Raw genomic sequence first — 13,028 nt, forward strand, 5'->3', positions numbered from 1 at the left:
ATGATATGACAAACTCAATGGCTTCCCAGCAAACATTTCATTGTCATTACAACTCATTCTATATCTGCACAATTATGGTCCTTTCAGAGATGATTTATTGAGGGGCTTAAGTGGATATTTTTGGAAATGCAATGAAAATTTACACTTGACACATAACGGCTGAATGTTGAGCTGCTGGGTCGTTCCTAGATGATGAGGTCTAGGATGTTTGATGTTATTGGAATCCTGGGATGACTGGAACCATGCTGAGTCAAGCGCTATTCATAATGCAATATGAAAACAATGCTGTGGTGCTGGTCACAGTAATGACATCAATATCTCAAATGTAGGGATCTGGCGCCTCTGTGCTGGTAATTAGGTTTATTGAGTCAGGAATAACATACTGTATAGGCCTATCAATTAAATAACTACAGATGTAGGATCCTAATTTGAGCCAGTTTTCTACAACAGGAAATGTGAATTATTATGTGGATTATAATGAATATACGTTTTTGTAGAGGTTGATACATTTAAGGGAAAGTCAAGTCTGAAATTTCAAAGTGGAAATTACCAACTTCAGAAGCCTTTTTAAACCTCAAATACAATACAAGTTTTACATTTCCTGCAACAGGATGATCAAATTAAGATCCTACGTCCATTAGACCAAAGAGATGTTACTTATGAAGGAAAAGTAATCAGACAAGAATGTAAATTGCTGTATTTATTGTAGTTTTCCAAAGTACATTTCTGATTTTCTCAAAGAAATAAAAGTATTGTGCTATTTTTGATAATGACTTAATACTTCAATTGAGTTTCCTTATCATTTGAGATAACTAATTCAGTCAATATAGTAAATGCAACAAAAAACGAAATGTTAGCTAAGTCTGTCTCACAACTGAAGATAAGATGGCTAGTCACATAACTAATGAGTAATACACAACACCTAATCATGTATGCAGCATACATGTACCAAAACTCTAACATATTCAAGTAAAAATATGTTTCTACATAGAATCAAGGAGAGCAGAAGAAAACCTCCAAGATAATTCATCAATGTGATTTAGTCTGTGAAGAAAAAAAACAAAGAGAGAAAATTAAGAAAATTATTAAGGAAATAATCACAAAAAAGGATCCAAATCAACACAGATATCACTTCTATAATGGAAATAAGTATTTTCAGAGGCTTACCTTTAACAACAAGTTTAGTGGAGCATTCTGCCTTGCCGAAGGAGTTAACTGCCACAACTTTGTATTCTCCGGAGTCCTTGGACCTGACTCTAAGGATGTACATGGAGCACACGCCGTATGAGTTGGTGATGTAGTAGTTGCTGTCACCATTGATGCAGACGTTGTTCAGGTGCCACGTGACGCTGGGTGTGGGGCATCCCCTGATGGCGCAGGTCATGTACATCTGGAATCCTTTTGGTGGCGAGTGCACCTTCAGAGGGACCAGGACAGATGGTGGTTTCTCAAAGCTGACTTCCACTGGCGTGTTTATGTTTATAGGAACTAGATAGAAAGAAATAACAAAGGACATTTAAAGAGCGAAGCATAATTGTGGATTTGGAAAACATTATATAGGAGCTTAAGTGACCTGATGCAGTTCCATTTCACCTCAGTCATGTCAAGAGATGAATGTCAAATTATGTTTATGGATTCCAGTAATGGCCACTTGTTTCCAACAATTCTAATCCATTCTCTGATTTAACTTGGTTAAACGAGACTTTAACCGAAACCTAAACTGACTGCTGAACTCACTTCTGTTGCTGTTGATGCCCCAGGTGGGTGACATGGAGGGGTCTGACATGCCCATGTCGTTCTTGGCATAGATTTTGAAGTGGTACTCCCTTCCAGGCATGATGTTATTGGCTGTGTATGAATTGTCAAAGATGCGGTCTGCCACAGTGTGCCACATGCGTGTGCTGGAGTCGTGCTCGGCCACCATGTAATACAGCCTGTTGTCCAGCTCCTGGTCTGGAGAGGCCTCCCAAGACACGATAACTTTGCCATGGACAATCTGCTCCAGCTCCACTCCACCTGGAGGCTTTGGCTCATCTAGCACCACAAAAGAGAAGAAAATATCAGTTGAATAGGCTAACAGAGGTTTTGCAGTATATGACTCTAGACTGAATCATATCTGAAAATGTGCTCGTGTAATTTATTTTTATTTTTCAATCTCAGATTAGATATAATAAATGCAACATTACTTAGAATTTGTCCCTGTGAGAAGACCACAAGAGTATAAGACCACAACAGTATAAGACCACAACAGTATAAGACCACAACAGTAGAAGACCTCAACAGTAGAAGACCTCAACAGTAGAAGACCTCAACAGTAGAAGACCTCAACAGTAGAAGACTTCAACAGTACAAGACTTCAACAGTATACGACCACAACAGTAGAAGACCACAACAGTATAAGATTTCAGAGTTCATATAAAGTTTTGTAGGAAAATCTAAACAGGTCACACGAGGATATCTTTTTCTGCCTGTATTAAAATAATAACAAAATGGGAATTTGGAATTACCTGTGACTAGGACCTCAATGTCAAAGCTGGCCTCTCCAACTTTATTCTTAGCCACAATGGTGTAGTTTCCTGAATCCGAGCGTTTTGTTGAGGGGATCACAAGCTGGGAACAGCCCTCTGTGTTGATGATCTGTATAAAACTGGATACAGGCTCATTGTCCTTCATCCAAGTGATCTCTGGTGGAGGCTCAGCCTAAAGACAATTTCAAAATCATTAGATTATCGAAAACAACTGTTGGTTGGATTTGCTATATCTTTTGCTGTTGTGCAGTCGTGGCCAAAAGTTTTGAGAATGACACAAATATTAATTTTCACAAAGTCTGCCTCACTGTTTTTAGATATTTTTGTCAGATGTTACTATGGAATACTGAAGTATAATTACAAGCATTTCATAAGTGTCAAAGGCTTTTATTGACAATTACATGAAGTTGATGCAAATATTCAATATTTGGAGTGTCGACCCTTCTTTTTCAAGACCTCTGCAATCCGCCCTGGCATGCTGCCAATTAACTTCTGGGCCACATGATGGCAGCCCATTCTTGCATAATCAATGCTTGAAGTTTGTCAGAATTTGTGGGTTTTTGTTTGTCCACCCACCTCTTGAGGATTGGCCACAAGTTCTCAATGGGATTAAGGTCTGGAGACGGTCCTGGCACTTGCTGGACTTCCTTGGACGCCCTGAAGCCTTCTTCACAACAATTGAACCGCTCTCATTGAAGTTCTTGATGATCCAATAAATGGTTCATTTAGGTGCAATCTTACTGGCAGCAATATCCTTGCCTGTGAAGACCTTTTTGTGCAAAGCAATGATGACGGCACATGTTTCCTTGCAGGTAACCATGTATGACCGAGGAAGAGCAATGATTCCAAGCACCACCCTCCTTTTGAAGCTTCTAGTCTGTTATTCGAACTCAATCAGCATGAAAGAGTGATCTCCAGCCTTGTCCTTGTCAACACTCACACCTGTGTTAACGAGAGAATCACTGACATGATGTCAGCTGGTCCTCTTGTGGAGTATATGCAAATTGCCATCATACAAACTGAGGCAGCAGACTTTGTGAAAATTAATATTTATGTAATTCTCAAAACTTTTGGCCACAACGGTACACACCTTTTATTTGTATTTGTATTTTTTGTTTGTTTATTTTATCCCACTTTTTCTCCACAATTTTCGATCTTGTCTCATCGCTGCAACTCCCCAACGGGCTCGGGAGAGGCGAAGGTGGAGTCATGCGTCCTCTGAAACATGACTCGCCTAACCACGCTCCTTAACACCTGCCAGCGTAGCCCGGAGGCCATCCGCACCATTGTGTCGGAGGAAACACCGTTCAACTGACGACCATCGTCAGCCTGCAGCTACCCAGCCTGTCACAAGGAGTCGCTAGGGCGCAATGAGCCAAGTAAAGCACCCCTGGCCAAACCCTCCCCTAACCTGTACGACACTGGGCCAATTGTGCCCTGTCCCGGGGATGATCCCGGGTCTGTAGTAACGCCTCTAGCACTTCGATGCAGTGCCTTAGACCACTGCACCACTCGGGAGGCCCGTCCATAACTTTCCTATTCATATAATATCCTACTATCTTTACACACCATTATATGTATTTATAATGGTGGCCAGTTTATTAGGTACAGCCATCTAATACCAGTTTGGACCCCACTATATTGCTAGAACATCCTGAATTCTTCAGGCATGGAAACGCTTAATTGGTATCAAGGAACCTAATGTGTGCCAGGAAAACATTCTCCACACCATTACACCACCGCCACCACCGGACCATTGGTCCAGGCAGGATGTGGCCATGGACTCATGCTGCTTACTCCAAATGCTGAATCTGCCAGCAGCAGGCCATTATAATGCAATGTTTTTCCACTCCTCCTTCTACCTACTTCTAGGTATTACTGCACTGTTGGAGCTAGAAACACAAGCGATAACATCTGCAAATCTGTGTACACGACCAATAAACTTAGATTTGATTTTGTTGATTACCTCATAGAGAACTTTGATTCTCACAGAGTTTCCCGCCCTGATCACCATGAAGTCCTCTGGATCTTTGAATGTAGGCCTCACTGAAAAACAAACAAACACGATCCTTTGAGACAAGCAACGTCTTAGGAAGTGTTCCACACTGGCCATACATTGGTTCTGACAGTGGATTTTCTTCCTCCAGACTGAGGCTAGAAACATGTTAAGTTCAGTGCTGGTTGACATCTCTTACTTCTACAGACTGCATACAGATGGATCATTGAGGAGACTTACTGTTGGGATTCTTTGCAGTCACCATCACAGAGGGGAGACTGAACTCTCCCGCCCCAGAAACGTTGATGGCAGATACCCTGAACTCATACTCCGCCCCCTCAACAACATCCTTCACTGCGTACTCCAGCACTATGGTTGTAGACAAGAAAACATATTTAAAAGGTAACATCTGTATCCTTATTTCATCCAGCTTCCAGAACAAAGTATTCTGAATGACATCAATTTAATTTACATTCTTAATTTAAGGTTATGGTTAAGTGTGGTTAAGATTAGGGTTAGGTTTAAAATCCAATTTTATGACTTTATGACTGTGCCAGCTCGTGATTACCCCACAGACCATGCCAACCTGATGGGCATGATGTGTTAAATTTTCACCATCAAAACAAATACCAACAATTTATAATCTGTAATCCAGACCTTCAATAGGCTCAGTTACTGGGTTCAAAGCAATCCACTGAGCTGTGTCCTTTTTGCGTTTCTCCAGTTGATAGCCATCAATCTTAATTCCTCCGTCATCTTCTGGGGGCTCCCATTTCAGGTTGATGCAGGTCTTTGACGCGCTGACCACTTTTGGTGCTCCAGGTCGGCCAGCAAATACTAATAAATGGAGGTGAGAACAATGAAAACAATGAACAAGTACGGTAAAGATGGAGTCCCATTGAGGAATGAGGCTCACCATTGGCTCACCCAAGTAACACACTTTTTTACACTCTCAGGTACTCAGAGTGAATGGACCAATGTTTCGGCATGTGGACCAATGTTTCGGCATGTGGGTGTTTCTCTTCAGATTCTACTCACTCAATACGCCAGCCATGGTTTCCTCAGTCTGCAGTGCATCACTGGTCCCCTCTGGGTTCACTGCGTAGATCTTGTAGATGTACAGTTTCCCATGAACCACATTCCTGTCCCTGTAGGTGGTTTTGTCAGCTGCGACATCCCCCATCTTCTTCCATATGGTCTGTCCCAACTGCTGGCGCTCAATGATGTAGTTAGTCACCGGGGAGCCACCGTCGTCCTTAGGAGCGCCCCATTGCAGCTCAATCACAGTGGAGGTGGTCTCCAAGATTTCCACCGGGCCTTCTGGTGGGCCGGGCTTGTCTGTCGGGGACACATTGTGGTACAGTATGACCTTAACCGTGTTGCAGAAGTATTTCTAGATGTAAAATTTTCACCACACACATAGCCTAGAGAAAAATCAACAACAATTTGGATTTTTCACCAAGGACAATCAGTCGAGATGTGCCCTCTATAGTGCCGAATGGGTTTTTGAGTTGAATCTTGATCTCCCCAGCATCGGAACGCAGACACTCCCGGAACAGCAGCCGGCTGTGGTTGACCTCCTTCACCAACTTCACCCCACCACCATCCTTCAACTCTTTGCCATCCTTAAACCATTTCACCTCCAAGTTGTCCTGTGGTGTATAAGGCATCTTCCAGGATGCATTCTGGCCCACTTTTACTGTCACAGGCTTAGAAAACCTATGGAGGTCATCAGCATCAACGCTAGGTATTTCTAGGATGTAAAAGAAAGAAACACACGACTGCTTAATGCTAATGCTCCATAGTTCACCAAACTAAAATGTACGGTAGAGGTCAAAGTGTAGCCGACATACCTCCCACAGTGACTTTTGCCTCTGATTTAAATCCTCCCGCTTCAAAGTGGTAGACTCCAGTGTCATCTTCACTACTTTTATGAATGGTCAGCGTGTGTCTCGTTCCGTTTTTCACTATGGCTATTCCAGCTGTGGTGGATAACTGAAAAAGCAAAGAAAAAGGTAAAATTCTTTGTGATAAAAAAAAGTGCTCAATTGAAATGTTTTGTCTACTTATGGAATTTTTTCCAGGTCAGGTCAGTGACCTGGTCAGCTTGGCGACCTATTCAAAGGAATTGAATTGCGTGAACACTGTGGTAGTTATTTCTGCTATAAAGCCATTACCTTCTCTCCATCCTTGAACCAGGCCCCATCAACTTCATGGCTCATCTCACAAACCAGTTCACCTTTCTTGCCACGGAGAGCAAAGAGATCCGAGAGTCCACTCTTAATGCTGTATCCTACACAGCACAATATACAAAACAATTAGCATTTATGCATTGGTTTGAATTCACAGCTATTACTAGTGGAGCAATGGAGTAATATACTGAGAAGAAAATTCTTAAGCAAAGACACCGTTCTGTTAGCTGTTTTCTATTGAAGCAATAGGGTCAGAGGCGGTGTATGGCCATATACCACGGCTTTACTCATGTGAATGCTTTTACTCATCCAGTCTGTGTGTTAAGAACACAATGAGCAGCATATTAATGCATGTACAGTATATAGACTTACCTTACAAAAATAAGAAAATATCCTTTGAAATTGATGATTGAATCACAATTTCTACAGACTACTAGTCTGGACTACAGTCATATATTAAGGCTCTGGACAAACATTTCCCAATGACCTGTTTCCACTTGCTTAATGGATACATAGTTAAATATCATTATCATGGTTAATGATCATTATCATAGACATAGTTAAATATCATTATCATGGTTAAATATCATTATCATAGACATAGTTAAATATCATTATCATGGTTAAATATCATTATCATAGACATAGTTAAATATCATTATCATGGTTATATATCATTATCATGGTTAAATATCATTATCATAGACATAGTTAAATATCATTATCATAGACATAGTTAAATATCATTATCATGGGTAAATATCATTATCATGGTTAAATATCATTATCATAGACATAGTTAAATATCATTATCATGGGTAAATATCATTATCATGGTTAAATATCATTATCATAGACATAGTTAAATATCATTATCATGGTTAAATATCATTATCATGGTTAAATATCAATATCATAAACATAGTTAAATATCATTATCATGGTTAAATATCATTATCATGGTTAAATATCAATATCATAAACATAGTTAAATATCATTATCATGGGTAAATATCATTATCATGGGTAAATATCAATATCATAAACATAGTTAAATATCATTATCATGGGTAAATATCAATATCATAAACATAGTTAAATATCATTATCATGGTTAAATATCATTATCATGGTTAAATATCAATATCATAAACATAGTTAAATATCATTATCATGGGTAAATATCATGCTACTGTGATCTGGATTAGGATGGGTTTAGTAATCAACAATTTATCATTAGGGCCACATAGGGTTTTTAGTAACAATCCGTAAATGGACTAAATGCACAGAGAAACGTCTAAGTCACAATGTCATTGCACATCCCACCACACATCTAAGTAGGGCACACCTAGCCTATCAACTAGTCATCAAGGACCTGTTTATGCTGGGATGGGACTAAAGCCTACACACACTGCACCAGGACAGGGAGGGGTGAACAGTAGAAAAGGTGACTGCAATTCAAAGTCAAAGTTGTTTGAGGATTAAAGTATGCTTTCGCACACAGGTTATTGTGGTATACTGTTGTATATAAAAACACCACTGCAAGAATTTCAGTTCATATATTCACATCCAAAAGAGAATGAGATCATATGCAAAAAAAGTTCAATGCAATAATTTTGACGAGCCAGTAATATATTAATTGAATGTAGATATGCTTTTAGAAACACTCTAAAATGCCTCAGTAATTCAGATTCAAATGATTTCATATGAATAACTTAATGTTATTCATATATGTTATTGCAACCATTCAATGCTCCATATCTCACTTACCACTTATTAGAAACACTCTAAAATTCCTGAATAATCAGATTCAGCGGATTTAACATGAATAGCATAATGTTATTCATATATGTTATTGCATCCATTCAATATTCAATTGAATCTCGCAAAATCTTACCAGTACTGTCTCCGACCGGCTGGCCAGGCACAGTGGGCGCCGGTGGGCCTTCATTATTTGACTGTCCTATTGATGATTACAACCAGACAACTCTCATTTTCTAATATTTCATTTCAGTCTCTACTTTAACATGCAGTTATACTATAGAGTGCATTTGTAATGTATTCAGACCCGAACCCTTTCTCCACATTATGTTATGTTACAGAAATATTCTGAAATGGATTTTAAAAATCCTCATCAATCTACACACCATACCCCATAACAACAAAGTCAAAACTGTTTTTCAGAAATGCTTTCAAATGTATTAAAAAAAAAAAAAAAACAGAAATACCCTATTTGTTGACAGTGCATGTCAGAGCAAAAACCAAGCCATGAGGTCGAAGGAATTGTCCTTAGAGCTCCGAGACAGGATTGTGTCTAAACACAGATCTGAGGAAGGGTACCAACACATTTCTGCAGCATTGAAGGTCCCTAAAAACACAATGGCCTCCATCATTCTTATATGGAAGAAGTTTGAAACCACCAAGACTGGAGCTGGCCACCATGCCAAACTGAGCAATCGGGGGAGAAGGTCCTTGGTCAGGGAGGTGACCAAGAATCCGATGGTCACTCTGACAGCACTCCAGAGTTCCTCTGTGGAGATATGAGAATCTTCCAGAAGGACAACAGCATTCCACCTTTATGGTAGAGTGGGCAGATGGAAGCCAATCCTCAGTAAAAGGCACATGAATGTCCTTGAATGTTCCAGCCAAAGCCCAGACTTTAACCCAATGGAAAATCTCTGCAGAGGCCTGAAAATAGCTGTGCAGTGATGCTCCACATCCAACTTGACAGAGCTTGAGAGGATCTGCAGTGAAGATTGAGAGAAACTTCCCAAATACAGTTGTGCCAAGCTTGTAGAGTCATACCCAAGAAGACTCAAGGCTGTAATAACTGCCAAAGGTGCTTCAACAAAGTACTGAGTATAAGGTTTGAATACTTATGTAAATGTGATATTTCAGTTTTTTTTATATACATTTGCCAAAATGTCTAAAAAACTGTTTTTACTTCGTCATTATGGGATATTGTGTGTAGATTGATGAGGGGGAAAAACGATTTAATCCACTTTAGAATTACGCTGTAAGGTAACATGTGGATAAAGTCAAGGGGTCGAAGTACTTTCCAAATGCACTGTATGTAGACACTCAGGTTGAGCTATCAGATAAAATGGGGTTAAAACAACTCAAATGTAGGATTATCTTATTTTACATTTTCACCAACTGGTGGAGTTAATGCTAAAAATGGAGTTAATGCTATTCATTTCTAGATTTTGGTCAAATTACATTGTTAAGTAATGAAGCAGTGCATCACAAAATTGATAGGTGAATTGAGCACTAATACAACTCTTAAGGTTATTGGGTCAATGCAATTCACAGTATCTCTTACCACTGTTACCACTACCTCCATCACCTTCTCCAGATCCATGGAAATCCCCTACCGGTGGTTATAACTAGTTAATAGGCGTTCCTTTTATAACTGATATGTTTAATTAAATCCTTTCATTTACTCAGCAAAACATTTGTGTCTAAAAACTTAGCTAACATGAAAACAATACAGCATTCTTCCCCATATGCAAATAGGATTACAATTGTTTCGTATATATTATTGTTGCATACTTACCTTCATCAGGAGTTCAGTAAATTCAGTAATATTAACTAAGTACGATTAACTAAGAATACCCACTAGAATACCACTTAGATTTTACAAACTGTTATACCGTAGATGAGTGTATTACAATTGACCAATGATGTGTCAATTGCACTTAAGATGAATAAAGTATCAGAAAATACAGTATTTTGTGTTTACAACTTTAAATGTTTTCACGAGGGCGACAGCAGGGCCTACTGTCAAAAGCATGACACTAAAAGTAGAAGTGTAAAATACACATAGATTAGGGATGGGCAACTGGTGGCCTGGGGGCGCATAGCTCCTTTTTGAAGGCCCACGGACCAACAAGAATAAATACCCCCCAAAATAGACATTTTTTTTAGAGGGGGGGGGTGTAACTCAGTCGAGGCCTCAATCTACTGTTGAGTTAGAATAATAGAATACTCAAGTTGCATTTTTGAAATGTGGATGTGTGTCAGTAGACACTCAATTAGCCCATGTCAGCTAAATTAGTTTTGACTGGTAAATAGAAAGCACATTTTAGAAAGCAGTATCTGTGTTCATTCTGCAATGTACTGTGAGTGTTACACATTGCATTACAATCCCTGGATATGCTTGTGATGATTAGGAGTCACAATAACCAAGCAGCAGAAACGGACTAGTAAACACATAGAACAAAACTATAAAGTCAAGCAACAACACTGAATGAATTACACTGTGAATCAAGGTGTAATACAACAAACCAAATACATTGACGTGACCTCAACAATGGTACATTGTTGGCTGATCATGAAGGTAAAACCAAAATCAAGTGCAGTGTTTCTCAACCTCTCAACCCAGTAAGCTGTGGTCCTTCCTCCTTAAAAGACCACTTTGTTCAAACTAGCACTTTAGAGCTGATGGAATCATTCACAGAGAAACATCATAGGAACCGGTCAGCAACGTGGCAGTCCATGGACCGGAGGTTGGAGGTTGAGAGACACTGGTCTAGTCTACAAACCGCAATAAGGTATCAGTTGTTTTGATGTTCTGTGAAGTTTAGAGACTATGTATCTATGGAGTCAACAAACAAGATCCTCAATCATGAGTAAAACACACAGACTGTCAAAGCCATTATGTCTCAAATGGCTTCCATATTTAACATGGTATCCATGCAGAGGTAAACACATCCCTCATAATATCTTACCCTCATTATCCACAGATTTATGGTCAGACCCTTTTACTGCTGGTCCCTGTTTTGTAGCTCCTACAGTTTTAACCAACATCACAACTAGTCAATGACTGTCAGAATGCATTTTAAATGATATTTTCCTTGCTAAATATGCCATAGATACTTCAGGGTAAATAGCAATGAACTACAACATGACCTGGAAGGAGAAAATAGTAATGATCAGGATAGAGTTCAGACAGAATCGACTACTCTAGCGTGCATATCCATGTATTGTACATGGATAATAGCAAATACTGAAAAGAGAATTTAAGATTTTGTTGAGGAGACAACTTACCTATTGCACATTTAAAGCATCAACCTATGAGCCAAGTATCATAATAATATTCCTAATAATAATCTCTAAGACAGTTATGCTTCAGTCATGGTGAGAAAACATTTACGTTGAAATTCACTTTGAATAAAAAATCTGATATGCTCAACTTTGGGTGCTGTGGCCCAGCAGTAATCCAACTTTAACAAATCAAGATGGCCAACACTAAAAAAAAAACTATTACTATTGATTTAGATCTTATCATAACAGCCGTCTGAAGGACATCACAAAGCCTTCTCCAGCTAACTTTATTCAGTCAGCTGGAATGTTTATTCTTGTCATCTGTTATACTAGCGATCAGTGTCCTTAGCTGTTTGGGAAGCCTCTTACACCTTAGCTTCAGCTTTTGCTCCAGTGCATGGATTCTAATTGTTTCATTTATATTATTGTTGCACATACTTAACTTCAACAGGAAACATGTATAATATTAACTAACTAAAATCAACAATGATTACCCACTAGAATAACATTTAGATTAATGTTATTGATGTGTGCATTGAAATTGACCAATGACGTGTCGTCAATTGCACTTAAGATGTGTTGAATAAAGTGTCAGAAAATACAGTCTTTTGTGTTAACAACATTAAATGTTTTCATGAGGGCGACAGCAGGGCCTACTGACAAAAGCATGACACTAAAAGTATAAGCGTAAAATATACAGATCAGGGATGGGCAACTGTCGGCCCGCGGGGGGGCATGGCCCCCTTTTTGTATTTCCACGGACCAATAATAATAAATACAAAAATATATATTAACATTTTTGGGGGAACTCAGTCGGGGTCTCAATTTACTATTGAGAGTCAGAATATTAGAATACACAAGTTGAATTTCGAAAAATTTGGTTGTGTATCAGCAGTCACTCAATTTGCCCATCTCAGCGAAACAATTTTAGTTTGGTAAATTTGTTTAGCGGCCTACTATCTGAACTTGCAGCATGCACGGTCAAATTACCGAACAGGGTGGGGCCCATTGATCGTCAGTTGTCATATAAAAAAATACAAACATTTGACTTCTCTCTATATGGCAACATGTTCAGAATTGCAGGAAATTAACTTTAGAACTGATTTCTTTCTCTTCGCTGTCACGAGGGGCTGCTAAAACATTTAGCTCACAAGGTGTGTGGGTGGGTATGCAGACCCACGAGCCACTGCGGCCCCTCGTGATGAGTTTCGCTTTTTGTAGCCCCCACACACATCAAAGTTGCCCTTCCCTGACATAGATGATTCA

General features: G+C 39.2%; 1 protein-coding gene across 7 annotated transcripts in view; it reads right to left on the reverse strand.

Moving 5' to 3' along the window:
• Positions 1 to 685: 685 nt before the first annotated feature.
• Positions 686 to 13,028, reverse strand: part of LOC115143496 (immunoglobulin-like and fibronectin type III domain-containing protein 1) — a 29,607-nt gene continuing 17,264 nt past the window's right edge. For 3 of the 7 annotated variants that reach the window (XM_029683971.2, XM_029683969.2, XM_029683970.2), the window contains 14 exons: positions 11,447 to 11,506; positions 10,039 to 10,086; positions 8,614 to 8,679; positions 6,702 to 6,817; positions 6,378 to 6,519; positions 5,984 to 6,277; positions 5,563 to 5,862; positions 5,182 to 5,361; positions 4,765 to 4,893; positions 4,495 to 4,574; positions 2,508 to 2,700; positions 1,738 to 2,034; positions 1,168 to 1,488; positions 686 to 1,044 (listed from right to left, as the gene is read on the reverse strand). In XM_029683971.2, coding sequence (XP_029539831.1) covers positions 1,040 to 1,044; positions 1,168 to 1,488; positions 1,738 to 2,034; positions 2,508 to 2,700; positions 4,495 to 4,574; positions 4,765 to 4,893; positions 5,182 to 5,361; positions 5,563 to 5,862; positions 5,984 to 6,277; positions 6,378 to 6,519; positions 6,702 to 6,817; positions 8,614 to 8,679; positions 10,039 to 10,086; positions 11,447 to 11,506 — 2,231 coding nt within the window. In that variant the 3' untranslated portion in view covers positions 686 to 1,039. The remainder of the gene's footprint in view (positions 1,045 to 1,167; positions 1,489 to 1,737; positions 2,035 to 2,507; positions 2,701 to 4,494; positions 4,575 to 4,764; positions 4,894 to 5,181; positions 5,362 to 5,562; positions 5,863 to 5,983; positions 6,278 to 6,377; positions 6,520 to 6,701; positions 6,818 to 8,613; positions 8,680 to 10,038; positions 10,087 to 11,446; positions 11,507 to 13,028) is intronic. The other 4 variants (XM_029683972.2, XM_029683973.2, XM_029683974.2 and 1 more) reach the window with 4 other exon arrangements.

Source organism: Oncorhynchus nerka, linkage group LG15 (assembly GCF_034236695.1).
Source record: "Oncorhynchus nerka isolate Pitt River linkage group LG15, Oner_Uvic_2.0, whole genome shotgun sequence".
NCBI classification, from domain to species: domain Eukaryota; kingdom Metazoa; phylum Chordata; class Actinopteri; order Salmoniformes; family Salmonidae; genus Oncorhynchus; species Oncorhynchus nerka.